Source organism: Bos grunniens, chromosome 16 (assembly GCF_055505025.1).
Source record: "Bos grunniens cultivar Pamir isolate PY7600 chromosome 16, Bosgru_T2T1.0, whole genome shotgun sequence".
Taxonomy (NCBI): Eukaryota; Metazoa; Chordata; class Mammalia; order Artiodactyla; family Bovidae; genus Bos; species Bos grunniens.
In genome coordinates, this window is record NC_141180.1 from 69005805 (window position 1) to 69022596 (window position 16792).

The following is a 16792-nucleotide window of genomic DNA, read 5'->3' on the forward strand; positions in this document are numbered from 1 at the left end:
GACACCATGGACTGCAGCCTACCAGGCTCCTCCGTCCATGGGATTTTCCAGGCAAGAGTGCTGGAGTGGGGTGCCACTGCCTTCTCCAATATCCTGTAGGCTATAAGGGTAGAAAAACATATACACAAGAGGAATTTTCTGAGACAGATTTAACTAGGCTTTGCAGTTCAAGCAAGAGAAAGACAAGAAAACACAGCAGTGCACAGTATCCTTGAGAGGACTGGTCATAGAGTAACTACTGCAAACTAGGTTCTATGTTTTAGAAAAACAGCTTCTCGGGGCAGAAATGAACAGTATGCCTGGCTAAGGCACCCTGACTGGTAACAACAGGAAACCTGAGGTGGGGGAGACGGAAAGAGCAGTCAACCTCATAGACCCAATTTAGAGGAGCGAAGGCACTATTAAGAATAAATCTCATAGGGACTTCCCTGGCAGTTCAGTGGTTAGGATTCTGTGCTTCCACTGCAGAGGGCACACTTTCGATCCCAGGTCGGGGAACTAAAATCCCACAAGCAATTTGGCACAGCCAAAAAAAGAATAAATCTCATAAATTCTGACTAAGAAAATGATCCAGAACTTCTTTGTATCATGCATGATTTTGATAGCAGATTTAAAAATATATTAACTTAGTAATTAATTTACTAGACTATGTCAAGTTTAGATAAGCATATTAAATATGTACGACAATTCTATTTCCACCAAGGAAAGTTTTTTCCCACATGTCCCCCATCACTCACTTGGATCTGATTCACAGGAGCAGTTGCTGCATTTCCCAAAGATGATGATGTGCTGTTCCCCATCCTAAAATGAATTTTAAAGAGCAGTGCAGTTAAACATTAAGGACAATATATCAGATAAGATCCATTCAGAGCAACCCAATATGCAAATATATATCCAAACATATGAAAGAGAAAAGTTTTACTTGCTATCAGTACAAAATAGCATTGTCAAAGTATTTGTTTACTAATATCACAAAGGCCTGTGTCCTTTACTATCTAGCTTTCAGGAAAGAAAATTGAGGTTAAGGGATGAAGGTGTGGACCTAAGTAGGAGCTTAGGTGGAACAACACATCAATCTATTTGTCTTATCAACTAAAAGAACACATCCTTTTCATCTCAGTTCCAACACTTAATTAGCATTCCCAAAGCATCTACTATTTGCATCTACTCTGGAAGCAGGAATTCTAGTAGAACTTTCCTAAGACCATATTTCCTTATGTACTAAGAGGAGGTGGAAGGTGTATTCTGAAACATCACCTTCCCTTCCAAAGAAAAGAGAAAGCTGCTGGAAGGCACTTTTCTCCAATTCCAGTCAAGAAAGTAAGTTGTAAAAAAAAAAAAAAAAGTAAGTTGTTCAATACACGTTTCTCTTCTCCATTAATGAAGTAGCCACTAGCCATGCCACGTTTATGGAACACCTACTATGTGCTAAGCAGGCAAAGGGCTGAAATGCCGCAGGGATAGTATCACTGTAAAAACACCACTGAACCTCCAGGACTTGTCAAATAGTTACACTATGTGATTGGCACCTTCTGGAGGGGGTTTCTAGTTTAGCAGAGGTTAATCAAGGGGCTCCTCGAGTCTTGCAAAACTGGCAGAAGTTAACAGATTGAGGAGTTAGGAATAACGTCCCAGACAGAGGGATGGATGTACAGATAGGCGAGCTGGTAAGACAGCCCTGACTGGCCTCGCGGGAGGGGGCGGTCTCGCAACGCAGGCCTCGGGGCCGCGGGTATTCACCGACCTCGCTCGAGCCAGAGGCGACACCGTCCTATCTCGAAGACCTGGCCATTTGGTAGAAAGCTCCACTTCCACTTCCTGTCGCAGGAGCCAGATTTAGCAAATGAGAATAAAGATCGCTCGGTTAAATTAGAATTTCAGATAAACAGCGAATAACTGTTTAGCCTACGTATGTTCCGTTCAATATCTGGAATATACTTAAACCAAACCATTATTCGCTGTTTATTTGAAATACTAATTTATTAGGGCATCTTGTATTGTATCTACTAACCGAGGAGGAGGGGAGGTTCAAGCCAGCAAGACTTAGGCTTGTGCAATCTGAAGATCACGTGGTCCCGAAATCGCCAAGAACACTTAAGGCACCTTCTCTCCTGGTCCCTTCCCGGCCTCCCGCCCTCCGAGGCGCCTCAGCGGTTCGATCGACTCGGGGCGTACCGGGCGCCCGGGAAGAAGCCGCCCCAGCCTTACCGCTAGGTCCAGACCCCCGCGAGGCCGCACAGCCACGCCCAGCTCGTGCTGCTCGCAGAGCCGCTTACCCGGAGCCCGAAATTCCCGCTGGCCCCTCAAGCCGGCCGGCTGAGCTGCTCCTGACCGGGATGAGCCGAGTCCCCACCAGCGCTGCGCGGCGCCAGTACATGGTCTTAGTGCGGGGCCGCAGCGAGCAGACGGGCCAGCAACCGCGGCCCTGGAGATCCCGACCCTGCCCTCCGGCTCCGCCCTACCCGGCTGCCCACGCCACGCCGCCACGCCCCCGCTACGCCCCCTCTCCGCCCGTGGCCCCGCCCCGCCGGCCTGCTCCTCCTCCAACCGCGGTCCCGCCCGCCGGGCTGCCACGCCTCCACCGGCGGCCCCGCCTCCACCCTCCGAATTCGCCTCTTTACTTGGTTCCGCCCCCTTCCTCCCAGCCCCGCCTCTGTCTTCCGGCCCTGACCCGCCCGCGGCCCGCTCCCTGCAGTTAGCCCCGCCTCCACCCGCCGATCCCGCCTCCTCACCCGGTTCCGCCCCCTTCTTCCCAGCCCCGCCTCTGTCTTCCGGCCCTGCCTCCGCCTTGCCCTCGAAGAGCCCGCCTCCGCCCGCCGGCCGGGCCCCCGCTAGCCGGTCACGCCCCCTCCGGGCTGCCCTTGAGGCGCCGGTCTATTCTCCGCGGCCGCCGGGTCTTTCTCCCCCTGGCAGCCCGGGTGCTAGGTCTCGGCCTGTCCCGCCCACTAGGGGGCTGCTGTCGGAGTCCCAGCTGATGCCTCACCTGCCCGTGTCAAGGGTTCATCCAGGTACCGCCCCTATGCTTTTTCGGATCGTGAACGCTCATAAAGGCTTACAGACACGTGCAGGCACTCCTGGGCACTGTGGCCAACCTTCTGACGAAACGGAAAACAAAAACAATGAGTGTCGGACACGGAATCAAAATGCCTGGGATGTTTACATAGGGTGGTAGCGTCAGCGCAACTTCCTGTCGTACTGGTCTTTCTGTTGATGAAATCAGAGCCTAAAGATGTCATCTCAAAATTAGGCCACTGATTGAGAGCTCATATAAATCAGGAATATTGGATTTTAGAAGAAAGTGATCCAATGTAGAACGTGCATTCCAAAGAAAACAAAATTGTATTTTGAACATAAAATTAGAAAATAAAACTTAAAGAAACCCACGAGTGTTCACTCTGGCTTTGAGAGCTGTTAATGACAGGATTGTGTCATTGAGTCATGGTAATAATAGCCCTTTATGCATAGCTAGGTAAAAAAGAGGCGTGTCGTCCTTTATTACTGACATTGAAGTCTATTTAAGGTCAAAGGTCAAATAGTGTGTCTAAAATTCTAGGCAGTTGGTTAGAACACTCCAGACCTTTTTTTCATGGTTCATTCTCAATTAGCTAAATTTAAGATTCATGCTACCAAGTTTCAGAATGAGAACTTCTGTTTCTAATAGTTCTTTTCCTACTTTCAAGTGAACCACGTATCATTACTTCATAAAAGGATGAAGATTTATTGCAAAATCAAATATCCCAAAAGGTGTAAAGCTTTCTTTATAAATCCAAAATTAACTTTAAAAATAAAGATATGTTATCTACAATGTAACGGCATATTGTCTGTGTGTGTATGTGTGTGTGTGTGTGTTTAATCAAACGACAGCTATTCAGGAAATTTACTATGACTGTTTTTTGTTTTGACGTAGAATTTTATGTTATTGTCTCAAATTTGTATTGTGAGGTGAAACAATTATGTCACATTTTTATTTTAATATAGTATAGATGGCCTAGATTAAGGGCACAACTATCTGCACAGATTTTTTTTTAAGGGAGCCCCAAATGAGAGTTGTTGTTCAGTCACTCCTGTCTACTCTTTGCAACCCCATGGACTGCAGCACACCACTTCCCTGGCCTTCACTATCTCCCAGAGTTTGCCAAAACTCAAGTCCGTTGAGTTCATAATGCCATTCAACCATCTCATCCTCTGTCATCCCCTTCTCCTCCTGCCTTCAATCTTTCTCAGCATCATGGTCTTTTCTAATGAGTCGGCTCTTCACATCAGGAGGCCAAAGTATTGGAGCTTCAGCTTCAGCATCAGTCCTTCCAATGAATATTCAGGACTGATTTCCTTTAGGATGGACTGGTTGGATCTCTTTGCAGTCCAAGGGACTCTCAAGAGTCCTCTCCAACACCACAGTTCAAAAGCATCAATTCTTCGGCCCTCAGCATTCCTTATAGTCCAAATCTCACATCCATACATGACTACTGGTAAAACCATAGCTTTGACTAGACAGACCTTTCTTGGCAAAGTAATGCCTCTACTTTTCAATATGCTTTCTAGGTTTGTCATAGCTTTTCTTCGAAGGAGCAAGTGTCTTTTAATTTCATGGCTGTGGTGACCATCTGCAGTGATTTTGGAGCCCAAGAAATAAAGTCTGTCACTGTTTCCATTGTTTCTCCATCTATTTCCCATGAAGTGACTGGATGCCATGATCTTAGTTTTTTTAATTAATTAATTAATTTTAATTGGAGGCTAATTACTTTACAGTATTGTAGTGGTTTTTGCCATACACTGACATGAATCAGCCACAGGTGTACATGTGTCCCCTATTCTGAAAACCCCTCCCACCTCTCTTCCCATCCCATCCCTCTGGGTTTTCCCAGTGCACTGGCTTTGAATGCCCTGTTTCATGCATCGAGCTTAGACTGGTCATCTATTTCACATATGGTAATATACATGTTTCAATGCTATTCTCTCAAATTATCCCACCCTTGGCTTCTCCCACAGAGTCCAAAAGGCTATTCTTTATATCTGTGTCTCTTTTGCTGTCTCTTGTATAGGGTCATCATTACCATCTTTCTAAATTCCATATATATGTGTGTTAATATACTGTATTGGCATTTTTCTTTCTGACTTACTTCACTGTGTATAATAGGCTCTAGTTTCATCCACTTCATTAGAACTGATTCAAATGCATTCCTTTTAATAGCTGAGTAATATTCCATTGTGTATATGTATCACAACTTTCTTATCCATTCATAAGCTGATGGACATCTCGATTGCTTCCATGTCCTGGCTATTGTAAACAGTGCTGTGATGAACATTTGGGTACATGTGTCTCTTTCAATTCTGGTTTCCTTGGTGTGTATGCCCAGCAGTGGGATTGCTGGGTCATGTGGCAGTTCCATTTCCAGTTTTTTAAGCAATCTCCAAACTGTTCTCCATAGTGGGTCTAGTCCCACCAACAGTGTAAGAGGGTTCCCTTTTCTCCACACCCTCTCCAGCATTTATTGTTTGTAGACTTTTTGATGGCAGCCATTCTGACCGGCATGAGATGGTTCCTCATTGTGGTTTCAATTTGCATTTCTCTGATAATGAGTGATGTTTACCATCTTTCATGTGTTTGTTAGCCATCTGTATGTCTTCTTTGGAGAAATGTCTGTTTAGTTCTTTGGCCCATTTTTTTATTGGGTCATTTATTTCTCTGGTATTGAGTTACATGAGCTGCTTGCATATTGTGGAGATTAATTCTTTGCCAGTTGCTTCATTTGCTATTACTTTCTCCCATTCTGAAGGCTGTCTTTTCACCTTACTTATAGTTTCCTTCACTGTGCTAAAGCTTTTAAGTTTAATTAGGTCCCATTTGTTTATTTTTTCCTTTTATTTCAATTACTCTGGGAGGTGAATCATAGAGGATTTTACTGTGATTTATATGTGTTTTGCCTATGTTTTCCTCTAGGAGTTTTATAGTTTCTGGTCTTACATTTAGATCTTTAATCCATTTTGAGTTTATTTTTGTGTATGGTGTTAGAAAAGAGAAAATTGGATTAAAGATTTGCTGAGCATGGCCCTGCCCATAAGAACAAGACCCAGTTTCCCCCTCAGTCAGTCTCTCCCATCAGGAAGCTCCTGAAGGGGATAAGCCTCTTATCCTTCTCCAATAGAGGGCAGACCAACTGAAAACCATAATCACAGAAAACTAATCAAATTAATCACATGGACTACAGCCTTGTCTAACTCAATGAAACTATGAGCCATGCCATGTAGGGCCACCCAAGATGGATGGGTCATGCTGGAGAGTTCTGACAAAATGTGGTCCACTGGAGAAGGGAATGGCAAAAAACTTCAGCATTCTTGCCTTGAGAACCCCATGAACAGTATGAAAAGGCAAAAAGATAGGACACTGAAAGATGAACTCCCCGGGTCAGTAGGTGCCCAACATGCTACTGGAGATCACTGGGGAAATAACTCCAGAAAGAATGAAGAGACGCAGCCAAAGAAAAACAACACACAGCTGTGAATGTGACTGGTGATGGAAGTAAAGTCTGATGCTGTAAGGAGCAATCTTGCATAGGAACCTGGAATATTAGGTCCATTAATCAAGATAAATTTGAAGTGGTAAAACAGATGGCAAGAGTGAACACTGACATTTTAGGAATCAGCGAGCTAAAATGGAGTGGAATGGGTGAATGTAACTCAGATGACCATTATATCTACTACTGTGGGCAAGAATCCCTTAGAAGAAATGGTTTAGCCATCATAGTCAATAAAAGAGTCCAAAATGCAGTACTTGGGTGCAATCTGGAAAACGACAGAATGATCTCTATTCGTTTCCAAGGAAAACCATTCAAATCACAGTAATCCAAGTCTATGCCCCAATGAGTAATGCTGAAGAAGCTGAAGTTGAATGGTTCTAAGACCTTTTAGAACTAACACCCAAAAAAGATGTCCTTTTCATTATAGGGGAATGGAATGGAAAAGTAGGAAGTCAAGAGACACCTGGAATAACAGGCAAATTTGGCCTGGGAATAGGAATGAAGCAGGGCAAAGACTAATAGAGTTTTGCCAAGAGAACACACTGGTCATAGCAAACACCTTCTTCCAACAACACAAGAGAAGGCTTTACACGTGGACATCACCAGATGGTCAATACCCAAATCAGACTGATTATATTCTTGCAGCCAAAGATGGAGAAGCTCTATACATTCAGCAAAATCAAGACTGGGAGCTGACAGACTTAAATTGAAGAAAGCAGGGAAAACCACTAGACCATTCAGCTATGACCTAAATCACATCCCTTACAATTATGCAGTAAGTGACAAATAGATTCAAGGAATTAGATCTCATAGACAGAGTGCCTGAAGAACTATGGATGGAGGTTCATGAAATTTTTCAGGAGGCAGTGATCAAGAACATCCCCCCCAAAAAGAAATGCAAAATGGCAAAATGGTTGTCTGAGGAGGCCTTACAAATAGCTGTGAAAAGAAGAGAAGTAAAAGGCAAAGGAAAAAAGGAAAGGTATACCTATTTGAATGCAGAGTTCCAAAAAATAGCAAGGAGAGTTAAGAAAGCCTTCTTCAGTGATCAATGCAAAAAAATAGAGGAAGACAATAGAATGGGAAAGATCAGAGATCTCTTCAAGAAAATTAGAGATACCAAGAAAACATTTCATGCAAAGATGGGTACAATAAAGGACAGAAACAGTATGGACCTAACAGAAACAGAAGATATTAAGAAGAGGTAGCAAGAATACACAGAAGATCTATTCAAAAAAGATCTTCACGACCCAGATGATCATGATAGTATGATCACCTAGAGCCAGACATCTTGGAATGCGAAGTCAACTGGGCCTTAGGAAACATCAGTATGAACAAAGCTAGTGGAAGTGATGGAATTCCAGGTGAGCTATTTCAAATCCTATAAGATGATGCTGTGAAAGTGCTACACCCAATATGCCAGCAAGTTTGGAAAACTCAGCACTGGCCACAGGACTGGAAAAGGTCACTTTTCATTCCAATCCCAAAGAAAGACAATGCCAAAGAATGCTCAAACTACCACACAACTGCACTCATCTCACATGCTAGCAAAGTAATGCTCAAAATTCTCCAAGCCAGGCTTTAACAGTACATACACTGTGAACTTCCAGGTGTTCAAATGGATTTAGAAAAGGCAGAGGAACCAGAGATCAAATTGCCAACATTGGTTGAATGATCGAAAAAGTAAGAGAGTTTCAGAAAAACATCAACTTCTGCTTTATTGACTATGCCAAAGCTTTGATTCTGTGGATCACCACAAACTGTGGAAAATTCTGAAAGAGGTGGGAATACCAGACCGCCTGACCTGCTTCCTGAGAAATCTGTATGCAGGTCAAGAAGCAATAATTAGAACTGAACATGGAACAACAGACTGGTTCCAAATTGGGAAAGGAGTACATCAAGGCTGTATATTGTCACCCTGTTTATTTAACTTATATGCAGAGTACATCATGAGAAATGCTGGGCTGGATGAAGCACAAGCTGGAATCAAGATTGCTTTGAGAAATATCAATAACCTCAGATATGCAGATGACACCACAGTTATGGCAGAAAGTGAAGAAGGACCAAAGAGCATCTTAATGAATGTGAAGAGGAGAGTGAAAAAGTTGGCTTAAAACTCAACATTCAGAAAACTAAGATCATGGCATCCAGTCCCATCATTTCATGGCAAATAAATGGGGAAACAATGGAAACAATATGATACCTTATTTTTTGGAGCTCCAAAATAACAGCAGATGGTGACTGCAGCTATAAAATTAAAAGATGCTTGCTCCTGGGAAGAAAAGCTATTTGTTGATGTGGAGAATTACATTGCCTGATTTCAAATATTAAATTAATATTACATTAAAAAAAAAAAAGAAAGCATATGTTCATAAAAAGAAAAAGAAAAGAAAAGCTATGACCAAACTAGACGTCATATTAAAAAGCAGAGACATTACTTTGCCAACAAAGGTGCATCTACTCAAAGCTATGGTTTTACCAGTAGTCATATATGGATGTGAGAGTTGGACCATAAAGCGAGCTGAGTGCCAAAGAACTGATGCTTTTGAACTGTGGAGTTGGAGAAGACTCTTGAGAGTCCCTTGGATTTCAAGGAGATAAAACCAGTCCATCCTAAAGGAAGTCAGTCCTGAATATTCATTGGAAGGACTAATGCTGAAACTGAAGGTCCAATACGTTGGCCCTGATTCGAAGAATTGACTCATTTGAAAAGACCCTGATGCTGGGAAAGGTTGACGGCAGGAGACAGGGATGACAGAGGATAAGATGGTTAGATGGCATCACTGATGCAATGGATATGAGTTTGAGTAAGCTCCGGGAGTTGGTGATGGACAGGGAGGCCTGTCATGCTCCAATCCAAGGCGTCACAAGAGTTGGACACGACTGAGTGACTGTCACCCTATTTATTTAACTTATATGCAGAGAACATCATGAGAAATGCTGGACTGAAAGAAACACAAGCTGGAATCAAGATTGCCAGGAGAAATCTCAATAACCTCAGATATGCAGATGACACCACCCTTATGGCAGAAAGTGAAGAGGAACTAAAAAGCCTTTTGATGAAAGTGAAAGAGGAGAGTGAAAAAGTTGGCTTAAAGCTCAACATTCAGAAAACGAAGATCATGGCATCCGGTCCCATCACTTCATGGCAAATAGATGGGGAAACAGTGGAAACAGTGTCAGACTTTATTTTTCTGGGCTCCAAAATCACTGCAGATGGTGACTGCAGCCATGAAATTAAAAGACGCTTACTCCTTGGAAGGAAAGTTATGACCAACCTAGATAGCATATTCAAAAGCAGAGACATTACTTTGCCAACAAAGGTTCGTCTAGTCAAGGCTATGGTTTTTCCTGTGGTCATGTATGGATGTGAGAGTTGGACTGTGAAGAAGGCTGAGCGCTGAAGAATTGATGCTTTTGAACTGTGGTGTTGGAGAAGACTCTTGAGAGTCCCTTGGACTGCAAGGAGATCCAACCAGTCCATTCTGAAGGAGATCAGCCCTAGGATTTCTTTGGAAGGAATGATGCTGAAGCTGAAACTCCAGTACTTTGGCCACCTCATGTGAAGAGTTGACTCATTGGAAAAGACACTGATGCTGGGAGGGATTGGGGGTAAGAGGAGAAGGGGACGACAGAGGATGAGATGGCTGGATGGCATCACCGGCTCGATGGACGTGAGTCTCAGTGAACTCCAGGAGTTGGTGATGGACAGGGAGGCCTGGCGTGCTGCGATTCATGGGGTCGCAAGGAGTCGGACACGACTGAGCGACTGATCTGATCTGATCTGAGTGACTGAACTGAGTTGAACTCTGAGTAGCTGCAGAAGTGGTGTTTTAGAGGCAAAATTGTGGTGTCTACAATGGCACAAGAAGAAACATGCAAGCTGTTTATTTACTTGAAAGCTGTGGCTGTAAGAGGGGATGGCCAGTATAGGTAGAGCAAGGATACATTGTTAAATACAACCTGTGAGTATGCCTGCTAAGTAGCTTCAGTCGTGTCTGACTCTTTGCAGCCATGTGGATCATAGCTCTGTCAGATTCCTCTGCCCATGAGATTGTCCAGGCAAGAATCCTGGAGTGAGTTCCCATGCCTTCCTTCAGAGGATCTTCCTAACCCAGGGATTGAACCCACATCTCTTACGTTTCCTGCATTGGCAGGTGGGATCTTTACCACTTGAGCCAACTGGGAAGCTCCAAACACAGTTTTAGGCATTCTATAATTTTTTTCATGATTCAACGTGTTATTCATTAAAAGAATTAACATATCTTTCAATGTTTTTTCAAACTTGTTTTTTATATTTTAATTGTCAATTAAAGCTCACACATTGTGTTTACATTAAAAGCAGTGTTTTCCCTTTCCAGCATTGAAAATCACTAAGATCAGTAAATGAGACCTCGTTGAAAGAACCTTAAGGGAGTTTCTCTAGAGTGGGTCCAGCTTGTGGACCTTAGCCATCTAGGAACCTTTGAAAATTCTTCCTCCAAAACTCTTCCTTTAAATAGAATGTGATCATGAGTCCTTAAGGATTAGCTATTGTATTGTTGTTGTTTCTTTAGGGCTGTTGTAAAAAAAATGACCACAAACTTAAAAGAACAGAAATCTATTCTTTCACAGTTCTGGAATCCGAAGTCCAAAATGTGGCAGGGCTGTGTTCCTTCTAGAGGCAACTATAGAGGAGAATTCATTTCCTTCCTTTTCCACGTCTGGTGGCTCCAAGTGTTCCTTGACTTGTAGCCACATCCCTTCAATCTCTGCTCTGTTTTCATATCCCCTTTTCATCTGTTAGCCTCTTACAGATGGGGTCCAGCGGGATAATCCTGGATGATTTCACCTCTAGGCCCTTCACTAATTACCTCTGCAGACTCAGTTTTCTACATAAGGTAGCATTCCCAGGTTTCAGGGGTTTGACCTCCACATAGTGAGTGAAGGACCATTTTGCAGTCTACTGCACATAACACAGCCTACAGAAATCCTGATATTTTGTGAAAGTCCTGTGTGTTTTGTTAAAATCCTGTGGATTTCACATTATATTCATTTTCTAGGTTTGTTTTACTGTATTACTTCATCTTTTATTATGTCAGCCTCTGTTCTAGACATAGGATACAAAAAGGTATCCCTCATAATTAGGAACTAATAAGAAATAACACTATCTTTTCCACAATTTTTATATAATTTTTATTAGAGTACAGTTGATTTACAATGTTGTGTTATTTTCAGGTGTAGCAAAGTGAATCACTTTTATGTATGTATGTAGTATGTATGTCTGTGTATATATGAAAAGGCAAAATGATAGGATACTGAAAAAGGAACTCTCCAGGTCAGTAGGTGCCCAATATGCTACTGGAGATCAGTGGAGAAATAACTCCAGAAAGAATGAAGGGATGGAGCCAAAGTAAAAACAATACCCAGTTGTGGATGTGACTGGTAATAGAAGCAAGGTCTGATGCTGTAAAGAGCAATATTGCATAGGAACCTGGAATGTCAGGTCCATGAATCAAGGCAAATTGGAAGTGGTCAAACAAGAGATGGCAAGAGTGAACATCAACATTATAGGAATCAGCAAACTAAAATGGACGGGAATGGGTGAATTTAACTCAGATGACCATTATATCTACTACTGCGGGCAGAAATCCTTCAGAAGAAATGGAGTAGCCATCATGGTCAACAAAAGAGTCCGAAATGCAGTACTTGGATGCACTCTCAAAAACGACAGAATGATCTCTGTTTGTTTCCAAGGAAAACCATTCAATATCACAGTAATCCAAGTCTACGCCCCAACCAGTAATGCTGAAGAAGCTGAAGTTGAACGGTTCTATGAAGACCTACAAGACCTTTTAGAACTAACACCCAAAAAAGATGTCCTTTTCATTATAGGGGAATGGAATGGAAAAGTAGGAAGTCAAGAAACACCTGGAGTAACAGGCAAATTTGGCCTTGGAATACGGAATGAAGCAGGGCAAAGACTAATAGAGTTTTGCCAAGAAAATGCACTGGTCATAACAAACACTCTCTTCCAACAACACAAGAGAAGACTCTACACATGGACATCACCAGATGGTCAACACCGAAATCAGATTGATTATACTCTTGGCAGCCAAAGATGGAGAAGCTCTATACAGTCAACAAAACCAAGACCAGGAGCTGACTGTGGCTCAGATCATGAACTCGTTATTGCCAATTCAGATTTAAATTGAAGAAAGTAGGGAAAACCACTAGACCATTCAGGTATGACCTAAATCAAATCCCTTATGATTATACAGTGGAAGTGAGAAATAGATTTAAGGGCCTGGATCTGACAGTGCCTGATGAACTATGGACTGAGGTTCATGACCTTGTACAGGAGACAGGGATCAAGACCATCCCCATGGGAAAGAAATGCAAACAAGCAAAATAGCTGTCTGGGGAGGCCTTACAAATTAGCTGTGAAAAGAAGAGAAGCAAAAAGCAAAGGAGAAAAGGAAAGACATAAGCATCTGAATGCAGAGTTCCAAAGAATAGCAAGAAGAGATAAGAAAGCCTTCCTTAGCAATCAATGCAAAGAAATAGAGGAAAACAACAGAATGGGAAAGACTAGAGATCTCTTCAAGAAAATTAGAGATACCAAGGGAACACTTCATGCAAAGATGGGCTCGATAAAGGGCAGAAATGGTATGGACCTAACGGAAGCAGAAGATATCAAGAAGAGGTGGCAAGAATACACAGAAGAACTGTACAAAAAAGATCTTCATGACCCAGATAATCACGATGATGTGATCACTCACCTAGAGCCAGACATCCTGGAATGTGAAGTCAAGTGGGCCTTAGAAAGCATCACTACGAACAAAGCTAGTGGAGGTGATGGAATTACAGGTGAGCTATTTCAAGTCCTGAAAGATGATGCTGTGAGGGTGCTGCACTCAATATGCCAGCAAATTTGGAAAACTCAGCAGTGGCCATGGGACTGGAAAAGGTCAGTTTTCATTCCAATCCCAAAGAAAGGCAATGCTAAAGAATGCTCAAACTACCACACGATTGCACTCATCTCACACGCTAGTAAAGTAATGCTCAAAATTCTCCAAGCCAGGCTTCAGCAATACGTGAACCGTGAACTTCCTGATGTTCAAGCTGATTTTAGAAAAGGCAGAGGAACCAGAGATCAAATTGCCAACATCTGCTGGATCATGGAAAAAGCAAGAGAGTTCCAGAAAAACATCTATTTCTGCTTTATTGACTATGCCAAAGCCTTTGACTGTGTGGATCACAATAAACTGTGGAAAATTCTTCAAGAGATGGGAATACCAGACCACCTGACCTGCCTCTTGAGAAATTTGTATGCAGGTCAGGAAGCAACAGTTAGAACTGGACATGGAACAACAGACTGGTTCCAAATAGGAAAAGGAGTAGCTCAAGGCTGTATATTGTCACCCTACTTATTTAACTTCTATGCAGAGTACATCATGAGAAATGCTGGACTGGAAGAAGCACAAGCTGGAATCAAGATAGCTGGGAGAAATCTCAATAACCTCAGATATGCAGATGACACCACCCTTATGGCAGAAAGTGAAGAGGAACTCAAAAGCCTCTTGATGAAAGTGAAAGTGGAGAGTGAAAAAGTTGGCTTAAAGCTCAACATTCAGAAAACGAAGATCATGGCATCCGGTCCCACCACTTCATGGGAAATAGATGGGGAAACAGTAAAAACAGTGTCAGACTTTATTTTTCTGGGCTCCAAAATCACTGCAGATGGTGACTGCAGCCATGAAATTAAAAGACGCTTACTCCTTGGAAGGAAAGTTATGACCAACCTAGACAGCATATTCAAAACCAGAGACATTACTTTGCCAACAAAGGTTCGTCTAGTCAAGGCTATGGTTTTTCCTGTGGTCATGTATGGATGTGAGAGTTGGACTGTGAAGAAGGCTGAGCGCTGAAGAATTGATGCTTTTGAACTGTGGTGTTGGAGAAGACTCTTGAGAGTCCCTTGGACTGCAAGGAGATCCAACCAGTCCATTCTGAAGGAGATCAGCCCTGGGATTTCTTTGGAAGGAATGATGCTGAAGCTGAAACTCCAGTACTTTGGCCACCTCATGCGAAGAGTTGACTCATTGGAAAAGACTCTGATGCTGGGAAGGATTGGGGGCAGGAGGAGAAGGGGACGACAGAGGATGAGATGGCTGGATGGCATCATTGACTCAATGGACGTGAGTCTGAGTGAACTCCGGGTGTTGGTGATGGACAGGGAGGCCTGGCGTGCTGCGATTCATGGGGTCGCAAAGAGTCGGACACGACTGAGCGACTGAACTGAACTGAATTGTGTGTGTATTTATATATATGGGCTTCCCCATGACTCAGTGGGTAAAGAATCTGCTAGCAATGCAGGAGACACAGGGTTCAATCCCTGGGTAGGGAAGATCCCATGGAGGAGGAAATGACAACCCATTTCAGTATTCTTAGCCAAAAAATTCCATGGACGGAGGAAAGGCTACAGTTCAAAGGGTTGCAAAGATTTGCACATAAGTGAGCAACTAAGTGTGCACACACACACACACATGCATATATATATTCTTTTTTTTTTTTTTTTTAGATTCTTTTCTGATATAGGCCATTACAGATTACTGTGAAAGTGTTATCTGCTCAGTCATGTCCGACTACTCTTTGCCACCCCATGGAGTGTAGCCCGCCAGGCTCTTCTGTCCATGGGATTCTCCAGGCAAGTCAACTGGAGTGGGTTGCCATGCCCTTCTCTAGGGGATCTTCCCAACCCAGGGATTGAACCCAGGTCCCCTGCATTGCAGGCTGATTCTCCACTATCAGAGCCACCAGGGAATTGACATATATACACTATTATATTTCATGTATAGTAGTGTGTATATGTTAACCCCAATCTCCCAGTTTATCCTTCCCCTCCTTTATCTCCTGGTAACCATAATTTTGTTTTCTACATCTGTAACTCTACTTCTGTTGGTAAATAAGCTCATTTGTACCTTTTATTTTTAGATTCCACATATAATTGATATGATATTTGTCTTTCTGTATCTGACTTATTTCACTCAGTATGACAATCTCTATGTTCATCCATGTTGCTATGGATGGCATTATTTTGTTCTTTTTTATGGTTGAGTAACATTCCATTGTATACATGTACTATATCTTCTTTATCCATTCCTCTGCTGATGGACATTTAGGTTGGTTCCGTGTCCTGGCAATTGTAAAGTGCTGCAGAGAACACTGGGGTGCATGTATCTTTTTGAATTCTGGTTTTCTTCACGTATATGCCCAGGAGTGGGGTTGCTAAGTCACATAGTAGCTCTATTTTTAGTTTTTTTTTATAGAACCAGCATACTGTTCTCCATAGTGGTTGTACCAATTTAAATTCCCACTAGTAGTGTAGGATCGTTCCCTTTTCTTCATACTCTCCCCAGCATGTATTGTTTGTAGGTTTTTGATGGTGGTTGTACTGACCAGTGTGAGACAATACCTCATTGTAGTTTTGATTAGCATTTCTCCAATAATTAGTGCTGTTGATGTTTTCATGTACTCTTTGGCCACTTGTACATCTTCTTTGGAGTAATGTCTATGTAGACCTTCTGCCTAGTTTTGATGGGTTGTCTGTTTCTTTTTTTATATTGAGCTGCACGAGCTACTTGTATATTTTGGAAATTAATGCCTTGTTGGTTGCTTCATCTGCAAATATTTCCTCCCGTTCTGAGGGTTGTCTGCTTGTTTTATTCATGGTTTCTTTTCCTTTGCTGTACAAAAACTTTTAAGTTTAATTAGATCCCATTTGTTTTTTGTTGTTTTTATTTTCATTCAATAAATTTTTGAACATTGTAAAGTTCAGTGTAAACTTCATCGTTTACAAAGGTGTGTCATATTTTTACTTTGACATCGCTGTTAAAAACACCCCCATCTGAAAAGGCAAAAACAAACTTATATGTGCCCATCCACTGTCTCATTCTGAACAATGTCTCCCCCTTGTGTTTTCCTCCCAAATAGACTCCAACTCTAAATTAAAAGCACATTAGTTTAAAACTTGGAGAAGACAATGGCAACCCACTCCAGTACTCTTGCCTGGAAAATCCCATGGACGGAGGAGCCTGGTGGGCTGCAGTCCATGGGGTCGCTAAGAGTCAGACATGACTGAGTGACTTCACTTTCACTTTTCACTTTCATGCATTGGAGAAGGAAATGGCAACCCACTCCAGTGTTCTTGCCTGGAGAATCCCAGGGACAGGGGAACCTGGTGGGCTTCTGTCTATGGGGTCGAACAGAGTCGGACACCACTGAAGCGACTT

The 16792-nt window shown here is 42.6% G+C and overlaps 1 protein-coding gene across 9 annotated transcripts in view; it reads right to left on the reverse strand.

Annotated features, from left to right (window-relative positions):
- The window catches only part of GLRX2 (glutaredoxin 2), a 30194-nt gene extending 26657 nt beyond the window's left edge, over positions 1-3537 (reverse strand). For 6 of the 9 annotated variants that reach the window (XR_015143692.1, XR_015143691.1, XM_086345369.1 and 3 more), the window contains exons 1-2: positions 2277-2455; positions 738-801 (exon numbers count right to left, since the gene is read on the reverse strand). Coding sequence is in view for 7 of the 9 variants with exons in the window: in XM_086345369.1 (XP_086201495.1) it covers positions 738-801; positions 2277-2377 (165 nt within the window). In the remaining 2 variants the exon portion in view is untranslated. Of the gene's footprint in view, positions 1-737; positions 802-2208; positions 2456-2983 lie in introns of those variants that run through there. The other 3 variants (XM_086345373.1, XM_086345374.1, XM_086345372.1) reach the window with 3 other exon arrangements.
- Positions 3538-16792: the final 13255 nt, after the last annotated feature.